Source organism: Cannabis sativa, chromosome X (genome assembly GCF_029168945.1).
Source record: "Cannabis sativa cultivar Pink pepper isolate KNU-18-1 chromosome X, ASM2916894v1, whole genome shotgun sequence".
In the NCBI taxonomy this organism is placed as follows: domain Eukaryota; kingdom Viridiplantae; phylum Streptophyta; class Magnoliopsida; order Rosales; family Cannabaceae; genus Cannabis; species Cannabis sativa.
In genome coordinates, this window is record NC_083610.1 from 85,576,678 (window position 1) to 85,592,517 (window position 15,840).

A 15,840-nucleotide genomic window follows, 5' to 3' on the forward strand; every position below is an offset into this window, starting at 1 on the left:
CGCAACAAACATTGCATGTGAATTCCTTTCGTGGACCGCGGCGACCTGGCCTTTCTTCTTCAACTTCCTATGAAATCCATGCTGAGGTTAAGTTATGATATCTTGAATCCAAATGATGAAGCACCGTACTTCGGATTATAATACTTAATAGTTAATACGATGCTTTGTTTGCTTTGGGTAAATGGGATGATTATTGAGCGATGTTCAATGGATTTTATGAGTATCTTCTCTTTTTAACACTAAATATAGATATAACTTCATGAGTTTGTTTATCAAGTCCATATATAAGTGACAGGAATATGTTCAATATTTTTTAATTGGTGGTTGTCGATTAGTTCAAAAGTGGTAAATGTTTAGGTGAGGCTGCAGTTTCCCTGACTTTTAATCCACATTGCCTTAACATGGCTTTTGAGTAGGTTGACACAATGCACCTAAGACACAGATGATGGTTACTTACCATTCCACAATCCTCCCTCCTTGAACCTAGTTTTCTCTAATTTAAGGACGTTTTCTCTTTCAACACTTGAAACAAAACTATAATAAGTATCAACCACGCTAGTTCCCAACTGAGCAGTGACATACATTTGTTTCATATATTAAATATGTACATACACACAAAACCAAGATAAAGAAAAGCATACAAGGAAAATAGAGAAAGAGAGAAATCCCAGCTGTGCATATAGACTATTTACATATCATAACATTTTCTTACCACGCTAGAAAGCATGACACCAAATCTCACATGTCTTGTGCTCCATTAGTGCTACACCAAGAGACAAGACTGTTCACATGAGTTAGGCAGGAAGCAGAGAAAGGGACACGTCCGTTTAACATTTCAACCTTAGTCATCTCTTTGAGTTGGAAGTTATAAACATAAAATGAGCCATCTTCATCTCTCTTGAAAACCATTTCGCCTTTGATTCTTAAGCTGAAAAGGGGAACCATGTCTAAAATGCAACCCACAGTTATACTATGTTGCTTTATCCACACATCACCGTATAAGCCTTTCAAGATCCACACATCTATTTGATTAACTTCATCATGAGTTACAAAACCTAAGAGGCCACTCACCTCGACAATACGATCATAAGTTCTGCAACTTTTTGGTAGAGTTATCTGGCGAAACTTTTCCTCCTCCAATTCCAAGGACACTATGTAGTCATTATGATCGATTTGAGGAATCCAATGTAGAGCTCCAATTGCAGATACAGGACAATAGCCAAACCAACGAATGAGTCCAAAAGAAGGACCATCAACCTCTCTCCATGATTTCTTTCCAATGATCAGAATCTCACAATTGATGTATCCCAGGTTATCTATAAACAAGTGCACAACTTTGTAGTTACCAGTAACACTGCTTAAGGCAAAACCATAAGATTCATTATGTTGAGGAAAAAGAGTGCCAAGAGGAAGAGGCACCAACTTTCTAGTCACTGGATTCATGAGTATCAGTCCTCCCTTCTTCATTTTATTATCAAGCAAAATTAGACCATTGCAGGAAGCTCTAATCTTGCCTAAACAACTTATATTGTATTCTCTTATCAGACTCTTCCCATCTTTAAATTCTATGAACTGAACAGAAAACTTTGAAGATGCACTAACCAATGGTTGCTCCAAAAAAAAGGCAGAGTTAGACTGATTAAGTCTTGCTTCTACTGAAACAACATTAGGCTTCTCTGGAAGTATGGGAACCATGGTTGTTTCTGTTCGAGGTGAGGAAACGAAAATCAAAACAGATTCAGCTCGGCGAAGATGGGCAGCAATGAATTTGGCATTATGAATTATATTAAACCAAGCCTTACAGACAAACCTTGACCTTTGAATAGAGTCAAGAGGAAGACGTACAAGGATATTTGACACACAATCATCATGAAGGTAAGGAACTAGGTCAGTCTCTTGTTGCTTTCGTTTTCCTTCTTCTATCTTTTTAATGTATGCTCTTTTCTCCACTAATCTTAGTAACCTTGCCATGTCCTCTAAGTTTTAAGTGTTTTAAACCTATAGAAAAAACAACGGCTCAGCAATTCCTCTGATAGATGTATATTATTGGAAAAAACAAACAAACAAACAAAAAAGTGGGGAAGTTGGAGCAAAGAAACAAAACATTCAATCAAACCATTTGAAGATTGCAGAAAATTGAAATAAATGGAGTATGAAAACTTTTGAACGATTAGACAGAGAGAAACGGCCAGTGCCACAAGTTCATATATATTCTACTCTGGAAAATGTTGACTGCTAAATTCTTTGACCCAACAATAGAGAGCGAGACCTATTTACTTGAAGGGAAAAAAAATGTCAGCGAAACTGACAAACCAGTATCATTCAGGCCATACTAGTTCTTGTGTCTTCCATTTTAGCTCTGTCAAATGATCCAAAATCCACTCAGATTGAGTATATGTACATATGTATCATTTGGATATAAATAGAACACACAAGCTTGACAATTGGCCAAGTTGTGATGCTTAACACACGATTCACAGTCTCAGACTACATAACTCATGTCACAACAATCCATCAGAAGAAAGGATATGTAATCAAAATCACCATAGAATCCCATAACAATTTATCAAGCATGTCAGATGGACGCTAAAGTGCCATGGATTAATTGTTAAAAAATGCATGGAAAAAGCCCTAATGATAAATCACAAGACAAAAGACATTGTCAAATTATCTGGTTACTACTTTCATTACTGCTAGGCTAGCAAAACCTCTAGAGTAACTCAACATTATGTAGTAAAAGAAAAAAAAAACACGCAATTATGCAAGATGATTAATAAATAAAGATCATAACAAAATCTTGAATAAATCATACACTAACAATCTCTACAATTTGTGTACGTGTATTGTGAATTGTAATGGAAGAAGCACAAATTTATAAGTAGAGATGACCAGTTTCCTGAAACAGTCATTTACATACCTCCCATGGAAACTTACACATTCTCAATATTTGATTGATAAATAATAATATTCTAAATCTTTATATTATCAAATTAAATAATTCTTTTTTAATTTGATAAATATCATTTTAATAATATAAAGTGGCCACAACATTAAAAATTCCCACACGCCCAAACATACATGAACAGAATTACAGAACATAATATTATACCAGGAAGAATCGAAATTCGAGATCTTCCATTAAGAATAGAAAATTATAATATACCCAGTAAGTTACAGATGCCTGTTTTTTCCCTTAAAAAATAAATAAATAAAAACTTAAGAAAAAATAAAAAGCAAAGGCGAAAAACAAATACAAACAATCAAACAAAATAAAGATCTCAATGACAGAAGCAATCTATATTTCTTCAAAGAATCAACTATTCTCTCATGACTCGTATTTCCACTTGATCTATAGATGTACTTTACAATAAGCTGAGCATTTTACATAAACAAAAACTAAAAAAAAAATTAATAATATGAAAAGCAGAGTCGAACTAATATAATTCCCATCAACGAATTCATGACTCAAATCAACATTAATAACACAATACCCATACCAATTTGAACATGTGACAAATTCAAACTGGATTGGTAAAAGTGAGAAATCCCAAATAAGCAGTGAAACCTTTCTCAGTAAATATATGATCAAAATACAAATATTAATAAAGTGAGTAGTTCAAGAGCATTAGGAAAAGTGAAAACTTACTTTGAGAGAAGAGTGTAGATTGTGGATTAGAATGGTTAATTGATGGGAATCATTGAGTTTACAGACCTCCCTGGCTTCCAATCAAAGTTTGTGTCCTCTAAAAATTGAAGACAAAAGCTCCATACATTGTTTTGGTTTTGGACTCGCTCGCTCTATTCGTATGGGTTTTTCTCCGCAGTAGATTGACGTTGACTTGACAATTTTGACCCTTGTAACTTTGGCGTAGAAATCTAATAAATATGCTCCCATAATAGACATACAGATCCTCGTATACGTATATGTCCACTAATTACCGTTACCTATTATAATTTTTTTTTTTTTTTCTCAACCTTCACGTTGTAAATATATGTTTTGTACGTGTTTTTGTAAAAAAATTTAATTAGATTTTTATTTTATTAAATAAAAAATAGACTTTTAAAATAGTAAAAAAAAAAATTATGAGCTTAATTTTTAATGATTTTATTTTTTAATATAATTAACTTTAAGATAATTTTTAATACAGATAAAAAAAATGTAACCAGTTTTGTCATAACATCTCTAGATCGAATTATTATTAAGTTTTATTTTGACAAAAAATCAGTTCTGGGTCTTATTTTTATAATTTTAAAAAATACAAAGTTCACTTTGTCATTTAACAAAATAGAGAGTCTAATTGTTAACTTTTGTAAAACACATGACCCAAAATAGTATTTACCCATATATGGTTGGATATGTTTTTTTAGTTTTTCTTCCTGATAGTATTCGTTATAGTTACAATATAATATTATTTTTTTTAATTTTTTTAATAATTCTAAATAATTATGATATCGAAAATAGGTTTGAAGTTTTTGAATAAGAATGGTAAACTAGAATATTATGAACTTTATTTTCGATACTGTAACTATTCAAAGTTTTTCAAAAATTTACAGGGATGATATTGTAACTATAACGAACACTATTACACAAAAAAACAATTAAAAAAATATTTTGGCATGTATTTTAAACAAAAATATTAAGAAAGAAGTCATAATAGGAGATTGTAATTAGCACTCATCTTTATTTCTATGCAAAAAAAAATTATAATTTTCTCTAACAAAAAGAAATTATGGTTAAATTTATATAATACATTCCAAAAAAGTTGTTCGAGTATCAATGATGCCTAGTCAAAAATACGATAATATTGTTTATGAGATAATAAAGAACTGAGAACTTTAAGTAAACAACACAAAAAATTATAGAGGTTCGGTCGCAGTATTTAATAATAATCTACTCCCTTATTAGTTGTATTTCACTTAGAACACTCAAAATCAAATGAAACTTGACAAGTTGAGCTTCTTAAGAATTCTCTCACGATTACAATAGTATTTCATCAAAGTTTTTGCTTTTACTGACTGAATTTGAATCCCATTTCTCGAGTTATAGGTTCATATATTTATAAGTAAAATATACAAATATTATTAATGAAAGAATATTAATTAATTTTGAATATTCTCCTAAATCCTGAGGCCCAAGGGAGCAATAAAGAGCTGGTCATACAAAATTATAATCAGATTCTGTGGATCTACAACAGACCTCCTTATTTAGTCTGCAGAAAGGAGCAGCCATCACTCTAAGCCACTCCTCGGTAGCAGAAGGCCTGTTTTGCATGGTCGATCCTTTGCTTGATTCGTGTCAACAACATTCTTCTAATTTTTGGTTCATCCATCCTCTTATGTACCGCCTAGGTTGCTTTTGTGTCACGCGTCACTCAGATCAATGCCACGTCACTCGTGTAAATTTTTAGAATAACATTATCTATGTACAAGTAAAATTAATATAATAGAAAAAATATTGTATTGTTACGAAAATTTGAGCTTCTTATGAATTGTTGTCTATTTTATTGAGGAATTATTTCATTTAATGAAGGTGAATTTATTTCAAAACATATGAAGTGAAAAACATAATTACAAAATAACATACATTCTTTTTTGACATAGTGATTAGAATCACCCATGAATTTACGAAACATATATATGCAATCAGCGCATGACCCTCCTCAAACTAGGATAGTGTTAGGATTTGTACCCTGAAAAGCCTGTAAAAATATTTTCTCACTATTAAATAAAGAATTAAACATTTAAAATATGTATGAATGTTAAGTTATTAAAATTTATTATTGAATAATTTATATTAAATATCAAAAAAATCTTTATTCATATATGAGGCTGTGACTTATAGCTATACAGAGAACTAAGACCACTTAGCTATGAATAAAACAGTCAACAACATATTAAAGTTATGAAATTTTTAATTAATAGTTGATAGTACGGTTCTTTGATATCTGCTCTTCGGTGCAAGTAATCTCGGTTCGAATTACGGATGTAGTATGACATCAAAGTAAAAGTATTATATATAATAGAGATTATATAGGACAAGGACTGATATGAATATAGTCTTTATTAACATATTGTTTACTGTAAAGACCTGATTCATATCATAACGATGATTAATAGTAGATCGGCCTAAATCCTGAGTTATCGTGAACTCCTATTTATGTTATTAGTTTTTTTGATTCAATCGTAAAAATTTCTCAGAGAAGATGATTCTCACAACTTCTGTTTTTTGGAATCTAAAATGTGGATGGCTGGGAACATGATTTGCAATTATAGATACCTAACTTTCCTAACGAATCAAATATTGGTTCCCTTTAAATGTTAATTTTAGAACTGGAATGTTGTGCACAAATTTAGATGAGATCTAAATTATACTTCTACTAATGAATTAATGGTACTAAAGGATAAGCAAGAAATTTGAAGGATAAAAAGGTAATTTGACCAAAACTAATTACGAACCAATACGTGGAGGGCTAATCACTGAAATTGATTATATCAATAGACACTGTACTAAAACTTAGTAAATATAATTCTATAATTACTAAGAGTTTAATTCTATATTTTTAGTGGAGTAATCATGAAATTAATAAACAAAGATTATTTGGTTAATGAGACTCAATAAATAATCTAGTTTATTAGAGCTTAGAATAATAGGTTCATGGTCCCTGAATCGCCACCTTGAAACACTGTCAAGGGTTGAGATAAAGAGTAGTATAATGTCATTCGGAAAAATCTAGTTTGAATTGGCAAAATAGTAATTATTTATTTTTTGTAATAAATAAATAATTTTTTAAAATTAATTAAATAGGAGAAAAGACAAAAAATTGTTAAGATAAAATTTTTCAAGATAAGATTTGTTGAGACAAAAGTTGTCAGGACACTTGTCCTAAACAACAAGGGTAGGCGCCTATCCCTATAGGTTTGTCTTTGTTTGGTTAATTAATTATTTAATTAATTTAATTAGGTAAATATCTAATTTAAAAAGTGGTTATAGATATTTTAAGGTTGTTGAGATATTCTCTCAAGTAGTTGAGAGATTTCCTCATAAATATCAATTTTTGAATTTAGTAATAGATATTTATTTTTTAAGTAATTAAATATAATTTAAATCATGGATTTTAACTAGTATAAATAGAAGTCTGATTTAAGAAATCTAAACATCATTCTACACTGTAATTTTGAAATTAAGAGAGAAAAAGAAAAAAGTTTTCTCTCTCAAAGTGTTCTTGCTCATGTGTTGAGAAATTAACAAGAACACAGTATACAATTTATCCTAATAGCCCACACTATTCTTTGTGTGTGGTGGAACGATTTAGAAGACATTGGTGTGAGCTCAAGTTGTATTTTTTGGATTAAGGTCAGGTAACTTGAGATGGCCGAAGAACATTAGTGATCTGCAAAAGAGGATTTTGCCAGCCAAACCTGACTTGCTTCGTTGATCTTGAACGCTGTCTTCTCAACCACTCTCTACCAGTTGTGGGGAAATAGGAATGATTGTCTTTTTAATGTTGTTTGTAATTCAACTTCTTCTCTTACCAAGGAGATAAAGTGTATGGTTAAGGCTAGAGTTTTTGAATTTCTTTGTACCAATCAAAAGAGGAAAGACCGTTATGTATTGAGCGTAGTGAATAATTGGTAGCTGCTCTTTTTCTTTTTTGTGGTGGTTGATTGTTGCCTCCGGCCAGTGTTTTGTACTTGGTTAGTTCTTTTGAATAAAAAGTTTCCTTTTGTTAAAAAAAAATGATATGAATTCCAAGAAATCAATAAAATTTTCAAATCTAATGAATACACAGCTCAATATCCCATCAAAATTTGTTACATTAGCAATACAAAACATGAAGTGCACAAGACTATAATTTGCAGCGGCAGTAATATCGGTACAACAGAGGTATATGTTTGCTTCGGTCGCCTCCATACAAAACAAAGAAAAGAAAGAAAATGAATACAAGAGTGAGTATGATAAAGTAGATTTACTCTTCAGATAAAACACCTCATGGTAATGATGTTCATCCCCCAAAACAGCTCACTCCATAAAACTTCAGTGCCTTCAAAACAATTCGGTTTGCACAAAAGAGTTGCTAAAAAATCCCAACATTCTACAACTGAGCTTCAAGGAGCACTCACTGAAGAACAGTTTGATTGAATTCCAGCCACAGAAACCAGATTCCCAGAAAGAAAAAAATGGCTAATTTAGGATGTATTTATTTACTCAGTTTCCTTCCGACGAATGTTTCGCTTCTCGTCTGACCTGTGATGATACAGTTTGGCAATGGCTCTTCTCTCACAGTCCTGCAAAATATTGAAAACCAGATAAATCGGTTTAATTTAATACGTGTGCATAAGAAATTGTCCTTTTCAATTTAATATTCTTCTGAACAATTAATTTGTGGTTGGATGTCATCGGTTGATGTTGATTATGAATTACCCACCTTGAACATATTAAGATGAAACGGTTTTCCAGGATTCATCCTTTTTAACTTCTGGAATGTATAGGCAAAACTTAGCTGATCACGAGGAGTAAATCGTTCAACCTCATTAAACCATAGACAAGAGAACAAATTTGACATTGGGGTGTGAGCTCGAATGATGAATGACCCTTCAGGTACATCTGTGAATAACAAGAGAAAAAACAAATGTAATGAAAATTATGAAGAAAATTACACTCAACTAATGATCATTGAGGACCTGACAAAAAAGAAAAAGAAGACTACTGAGGAAGATCATTACTGCTGGGGAGAAGCTTTTCTGGATCTGAGGCATTAAATCTAGTCAAGCCATCAGCTTGATAAAATTCGAATTGTTCATCTATGATGGTATGGTTGTACTTGTTCAATTTCTTATTTTGCATAACCTCCTCCCAAACACAATGTCTGTCATAGTGATTGGAGATTGCGTACTCCTTATCCTTTCGCCACAGGAAGTATTCCAATATTAGTAGAGGGTCAAGTTGGAGACGTAATTTGCTGTCTAACCAAATAGAATACCTGCAATGATTTGAAAAGTTTAAAATAGAGATTCTCAACATTACAGATGAACAATTTTTTATAAGGAAGAAGGAAAACAAAAATACTAGGAAGTGAGTTGCTATTTAGCGCAGCAATATTGAAATACACCAAAGACAAAGAACATCAGCAAAATGAAACATAAAATCCTGTTGTTTGTATTTGTCATGGGTCTATTACCAAGGCAACTGCCTTTTGATATGGTACCACAAAGGGAATCATATCATACAATGACAACCCTAAAGGTATTCACTTTATTAATCTTCCATCAGATTAATTCTCTATACAGCACGGAAAACCCATTTGAATTCAGTACTAGGTGGTACAAAGTTAGAATTTACCAGCAGGGGGATCTGGAAAATTGTGTCAAAGGTTCAAAAGAGATCAGAAATTAATGAGAATGGAATTCGATCAACAAAGATGTACTGACAAAATGTTCCATTTTCATACTGCTTTTTAGAGACAAACAGGTTTTCCAGTTTTGCTTTAATATATGGCTGGGTAAGATATAAAATTAGCTATATCTGATTCTATGGTCTCTAATAGGCACTGCACGGAACATAAATCTGATTGTGCGTCAATTTCATGTTCAAAATATGACAACATATTTCATATGCAAAGCAGTGATGCATACATGACAATAAGGGACGAACAAGTATGCATCTTTACTTTTTTTTCAATTAGAAATAAATGCAGTCATTAGCAGCTATATGAAATATTATTACGCATCAAGAAACTTTCACATAGTATTATTCCCACCTTGCAGATGGAAAAAGCCGGTGAGGTAGAAGTTTAGGTATTTTTCCAACTCTCCGCATATCAGCATATGGCAAGTTTTTCACCACCACAATCCTCCATAATCCAATAAAACCCATTCTGTCTGGTGTCTGACCTTCTGAAGAAAGTGTTTCTAGAGTAATCTCATCAATGAACATAACAAAACAGACATTTTTCCTTGACAAACGAGTGACCTGAAATTAATTAACTGACAATGAGCCACATTTAATGTTCAAATAACAGATTAAACAAATTAGTTTAGCTAGAAATTAAAAAAGATATCACCACAAATATTCCCACAATCAAATCAAGTAGTATGATATAATAGAGTTTTTCTTCAATAAAGAGTTCTCCACAGTTATTTCTGAAGGCATATAATTTCTGAAGTAGATTTCGTAAAGCCTAAGACCTCTTAGTTTCCAAAGAAAAGAAGGAAAAGTAAATAAAAATGAAATCTTTCAGAATTTTTCTGTTGATAGCATTATTTAGAATTTTGACAACCATTAATTGAGATGGGAAGAAAGTGCAAAAACACATAACAGTGATACACAATTAGACAAAAGATGATATGAAACTAAAGTTGGAAAGAAATTTAAAATTTTGGGTTGTCACTATGAGCAGTTTCCACAAGTGCAGATTGATGGTGAGTTGCATTACGTTTAGGTAAAGTTTGAATCTGAATATATAAACACATAAACCATATATGGAGAAAGAGATATCAATAAAATTGAAAATCTTAAGACAAGAAGAATTTGTTAATGCAAAGGCCAATGATGAAAGTAAATCTTAAGAAATCATAAACTAGATTTGAGCACAATAAAATTTTCCAAGTGTAAAATATGGTGAATTCAATCGTATTTTATTCAATAAAATAGCTAGTATTTATATACAAGACTAGAAAGACTAGGGAGACTAAATAGGAAACTATGAAGAAATTGGAAACTAAGTAATATATATATATATATTCTAACACTCCCCCTCAAGTTGGAGTATAATACCCAGCCTGTTACAAAGATCATCAACCCGCACTCCATTCAAAACCTTTGTGAAAATATCTCCTAATTGTTTTCCAGTCTTCATATATCCTATGCAGATTAAGCCTTGTTGAATTTTCTAACGAACAAAATAACAATCAATCTCAATGTGCTTACTCCGCTCGTGGAACACAGGATTTGAGGCAATATGAAAAGCAAATTAATTATCACACCACAATTTTGCTAGAACTGAAGTTTTAAACCCGAATTCAATCAAAAGCTGATAAATCCATACTATCTCACACACAAATTGTGTCATAGCTCTATATTCTGATTTTGCACTAGATCTAGACACAACATTTTGCTTCTTACTCTCCAAGAGATGAGATTGCCCCCAACAAATACACAATAACCTTAAGTGGATCGTCTATCTACATCTTTGTCAATACTCCTTAGATAAAGTCGAATCGTCTTATTCCACTCCAAATAATTCAAACCAGTCAATTTATGGTTCGTAATTTTAAACATCACGAGAACCACATTAGAAAAAAGTAGTAGTTTCGGATCTAATTCCGTCTCTGCCATAACCTCAAAAACAAATATCGAAAGAGAAAAGAAAGAATCGAACAACAAAGAACAAGTAATGAACACTCAAATATGAAGAAGGGAGAAATACCAAACTACAACCTGAGATAGATGCAAGTAGGCTTAGAAGAACTGAAAATAGAACCGGAAAGAAAACGTCATCACACATGCCCCCACGCGTCGGCACTTAGGGATGTGTGCAGAAACTTCAGGCGGCACGTGAGACCCACGCGCAGGGATTCCGATGACCGGACTTCGAGGGTTTTGAGATCGACGACTGGGTAAGTTTTCTGAGTGGGGGTGAGAATAGAAAAACACTCCAAAGGAGTTTTCCGAGAAATAACCCCTTAAGAAAAGAAAAATAAAAACTCCAACTATAAATCCTAATTTTGTGACAGCCCAAATTTCGAATTTCGAATCCCTAATCTAAAGTGGCTCTGATACCATGTAAAATATGGTGAATTCAATTGTATTTTATTCAATATAATAGCTAGTATTTATTTACAAAACTAGGGAGACTAAATACGAAACTAGAAATATATTAGAAACTAAATAATATATATTAACACTAACCATCAGTACAGAATTACTTTATAAAAGTCAAATCTTACCAAAAGAGTTTACTAGACTACTACATAGAAGATTGCCTTATTGCTGACAAAAAAATCAGAATTCAAAACTTGCTATAATATTTAAAACTAAGAAAAATTTTCTTTTCAAGAAAAAAAAAAAGAAGAAAATTTCTCAGATCATGTGAAGTTAATTTATTATCTACAAGTTTATATCGCTGCCTCTTTTTTTTCATCATATGCAGAAAATACACCATAAGTAGCCAGGTCTCATTAAAATAACAACATGTTTAAGTTATAACATTGAATTATGTGCCTATGTAAAATTTCATTTGTAGGCACTCACCATCAAAGGTTTTCTAACTGAAACTTCACCTAGTACGTGAATTTCAAAATAATACATTACATTCTATGGGATTATAATTTTCCTTAGAGCACATATTTGAAAAATGTTGTGCAAATACACCGGAGAAACTAGATAGCACAACGAAACAAAAACAGTGAAACCATCTTTAACTTAATAAACTGTAAATGACATCCATACCGCTTTACCAGTAGGCGTTCTCAAGCGATCTGAGTTGCCAAAAATACAAGAGCTGACAGCAATATGGCATCTGCTCATATAATTTGCATCATCTTCAGCCAAATCAAATCCAGTACTTGAGGACCCTTTAGGACCTTTAACAAAGCCACAATTTATTTTTTGATCACGTGCCAAGAATGAATCTTCCCTTTCTTGCAAACTCTGATGCCCTGCAAATTTTGGTTCCCAGTGCTCCAACCCATCAGGTTTGTCCTCAAATTCAGTATAATGCAAGCTAAACCTAGCGAATTTTCGACTTTCTAGAGGCTCTATAAGATGTGCAGTAGAGTTTGCAAATTTAATCTCACAAGATGAACCTGAATATTTGATTATAAGAAGTTAGGAATATTACAAAGAATAAGAATTGGAGATAATATTAAAATCACCAGCAAAAGCCCAAATAAACATCCTTTCCAACAAGGCATGTCCAAAGTACTGGTCATGAGACAGCCATTTTTCACATTCCAGCCAGATCAGTAACAAGCACAATCAACATTGGACTGATAACATTTATTCTCACATCAAGGGTATTTATTCCTCTGAATACTTCTAGATTGATATAAACCAGGCTGTAATTTTCAAATCAATTCTAATGTTTTCAACATCCACAAAAACAACACAAAAAATGTTAATTTTATTTTTGTAATTTCGCAAGAACTTAACCCTCTACATAGTGAATGTATCAAAGAAATGGTTTGCAACATGAATAAGAATATGAAAGACGTATTAAAAAAGTCGAGTCATTCAAAAAAATACTTTCATTTTGGTCATTCTAAAATTATATATAATACAGCTTCATATTAATTTCTCAGATCGGAAAGATTGTGAATTGTCAGTTGACATAACATCTAATATCAGCTCTGCTTTCATGAGTACTGCTGACAAGCTTTTTCTAATAGCTTCAGGACCTTAATCCAATATTAAGGTGCCCGAGAAGTAAAATAAAGACAAAAATGATAGAAGAAACATATATCACTGCACAAAGAATTAAAAAAACATAGAGAAGCATAATAGGTAAATTAACAAACCATTAGATGGCTACATTGACTGTTACAGTACCAAACTACTGATCACATTAATGTACACATCACTAATTATCTTGATGAAGTTTTGTTTGAAGGTAGTGACTCAGCAAAGAAGTAAGATGTTCGAATGAATTACCAATTGATAGGTCCAAGCTACTAATTTAGTGAGCCAAGTTGATGATGATGTTTGATAATAAAAATTACATAATCATTCTATTTACAAGGTAATGTTTGTTTGGAAGTTGAAACAATATTTATAAATTAATTGAGCATAATATTACCGGAAAACTTTCGTCGCTTTCCTTTCCTTTTTAAATCTGACCGTGACCTTTTTGAAGATTGACCATCACTGACACTGAAACCTCTGGACTTCTTATTAGCTTCAACTGTATTCTGAGAGTGCTCAGAAGAATCCTGCCCAAGTGATTTGCCAAAAGTGTTCTCAGTCTTATGGCCGTTATTCTCATTATGTGTTTTTTCTATGTCAAAAGGATCCCCCTTGTCATGTCTAGTATCATCATACTCATCTCCATGAGCCTCATGATAATCTATCCCATCATCATATTCATCAAAAGAATCAATTAGATCATTTTGCTTTTCTGAATGTTTGTCATCCAGCTGCTCATGTTGACTGACGTTTTTCACTGATTTTCGTGAATTTTTTAAGGAGGCCTCATATTCAGCTTCATACATTTTCAACTCATTACGCCCAGCTTCGTTGTACAATCCAACCCCTTTCCCATCTGAATCCTTAAGAGAACCAAGAATAACAGACTTCTTTTCAAGGTTCTTTAATTTCAGCGACGCATCACTACTATCTATAATTTCATCTCTAGCACCTACTCTACTGTTCTCCACAGTATCCTCATTGTAATCGCTGTCTCTTCTCCTGTCATCCCTGTCCCAATACCTGGAATCTCGGCCATGAACTACTGACCCCTTACCAAACTTGAGGACTTTATAAGTCTTCGTCCGTGTCACGTTGGCTAAAAAATCAAGGTCAGTCCTTAAATCATCATCCTCACCATGAAAAGTATTTACTTCTGCATCAGCAAAATAAGTAAATAAATAAGCAACAATTCAAATCAGTTGACTTCTAGCTAAATTCACAACTATACTATTTGTGAATAAACATACTAGCTCGTCTCTAATACCAGATAAAGCAAATATTGGTTTCTATTTATAACTATTAACCTCATAACTTCTCCAATTCTAAGCAAAAACAACATAAGCGACAGAGATCAAACATTCCCAACACAAAAGAAAGCACAGATAAGATAACGAAACGATTTCTCTCAGCAACCAAATAATGTCATCAGAAACACGAAATGCACAAGAATCACAACCGAGATAAACCTTTCCCTTCAGTATCAACCTTTGTAATCAAAATACACAAAAGAAATCTGAACTGGAAACCGAAGCAATACCTTCATTTTCTTTGGAAATGAAGTAGTAGAAGAAGACAGTGAGAACGAGAACCAGCGAAAGAACAACGATGACCCAGCCGATCGAGACCCCAAGTAGTCCTCTACTGGATCGACCCGGTCGGCGAATTCGAGCCTGTTTGTGCGAGGCGGAGCGGACCCCGACGGTCACGTGATCCGAGACGCCATTGGAGTGGTGGTTGTGGTGGTGGTGGAGATCGTGGACACGTGAGCCGAACCTCTCCGCTCCCGACTGCCTGTATGGGGCCATTGTAGCATTGTTTCTTCCACCACCAAACTCAGATCACAACACAAATATTTTTCTCAGTTTTGCTTTTTCCGATTTATCTATTCTATTCTCATTTTTAATTAAATAATTATTAATAGTTTATAATATAATTTTAAGAAGGGTTTTTGGTTTGGGTTTGGAGGAAGAGTTAAATAATAGGAGGAAATTATTATACTATATATTTTTTTTTGGCTATTTGAATGGGTTAATGCTAGCAAGGCAAGTCTAAATTTTCGACCGGCATATGCCAATTTGACTTGTCAAGGTATGAAAGCGTAAAAGGTTTGTCCTATTTATCTCTAGAATAATGAGACTACTATTCATGTTCTTTGGCTTTTTCCTTCGCTTAAGTCTATCTATTTTGATTGGATCCTGAAAGGGCTCGATTCTTTAAAGGATGCCTCTTACTTTTATGCATTATTTTTGGGTTGTGTGGATATTTTGAGTAAACAGGGAGGGACTGGAGGAGTTAATTGCCCTTAGTTGGCGCATTTGGCATAGGTGTAATACTTTTCTTCATGATTGTAAGCTTCTCCCCGATAGTATGGTTAGTTCTTGGGCCATTAATTATCTTTGGAGGTACCAAGATGCTAATGTTGGGGGTCTTCACTTATT

The 15,840-nt window shown here is 32.9% G+C and overlaps 2 protein-coding genes across 3 annotated transcripts; both read right to left on the reverse strand.

The window, feature by feature from the left end:
- Positions 1-537: 537 nt before the first annotated feature.
- On the reverse strand, positions 538-3,869 carry LOC115702341 (F-box/kelch-repeat protein At3g23880). Of its 2 annotated transcripts, none has more exons than XM_061105269.1 (2): positions 3,647-3,869; positions 538-2,359 (listed from the first exon to the last, which is right to left on the reverse strand). In XM_061105269.1, the coding sequence occupies exon 2, from the start codon at positions 1,969-1,971 to the stop codon at positions 739-741; it is 1,233 nt and encodes a 410-aa protein (XP_060961252.1). In that variant the 5' UTR covers positions 1,972-2,359; positions 3,647-3,869; the 3' UTR covers positions 538-738. The 2 variants fall into 2 exon arrangements, with proteins under 2 accessions (XP_060961252.1, XP_030485662.2); XM_030629802.2 differs by having other exon boundaries at positions 538-1,998; positions 3,647-3,868.
- Positions 3,870-7,795: 3,926 nt separating this feature from the next.
- LOC115702342 (uncharacterized) lies at positions 7,796-15,469 on the reverse strand. The gene is made up of 7 exons (XM_030629805.2): positions 14,940-15,469; positions 13,794-14,555; positions 12,449-12,804; positions 9,759-9,970; positions 8,725-8,981; positions 8,427-8,605; positions 7,796-8,286 (listed from the first exon to the last, which is right to left on the reverse strand). Exons 1-7 carry the CDS (start codon positions 15,205-15,207, stop codon positions 8,203-8,205), a joined length of 2,118 nt encoding a protein of 705 aa, XP_030485665.2. The 5' UTR covers positions 15,208-15,469; the 3' UTR covers positions 7,796-8,202.
- Between the last annotated feature and the right edge of the window lie 371 nt (positions 15,470-15,840).

Bases quoted from the DNA above. Each gene is read 5' to 3' on its own strand.
- LOC115702341 (XM_061105269.1), bottom strand. From the start codon at position 1,971: ATGGCAAGGTTACTAAGATTAGTGGAGAAAAGAGCATACATTAAAAAG.
- LOC115702342 (XM_030629805.2), bottom strand. From the start codon at position 15,207: ATGGCCCCATACAGGCAGTCGGGAGCGGAGAGGTTCGGCTCACGTGTC. The intron at 14,556-14,939 runs GTATTGCTTCGG...TTGCTGATGCAG, and splicing joins CATTTCCAAAGAAAATGAAG to AAGTAAATACTTTTCATGGT. The intron at 12,805-13,793 runs GTAATATTATGC...TCAAATATTCAG, and splicing joins AAAGCGACGAAAGTTTTCCG to GTTCATCTTGTGAGATTAAA.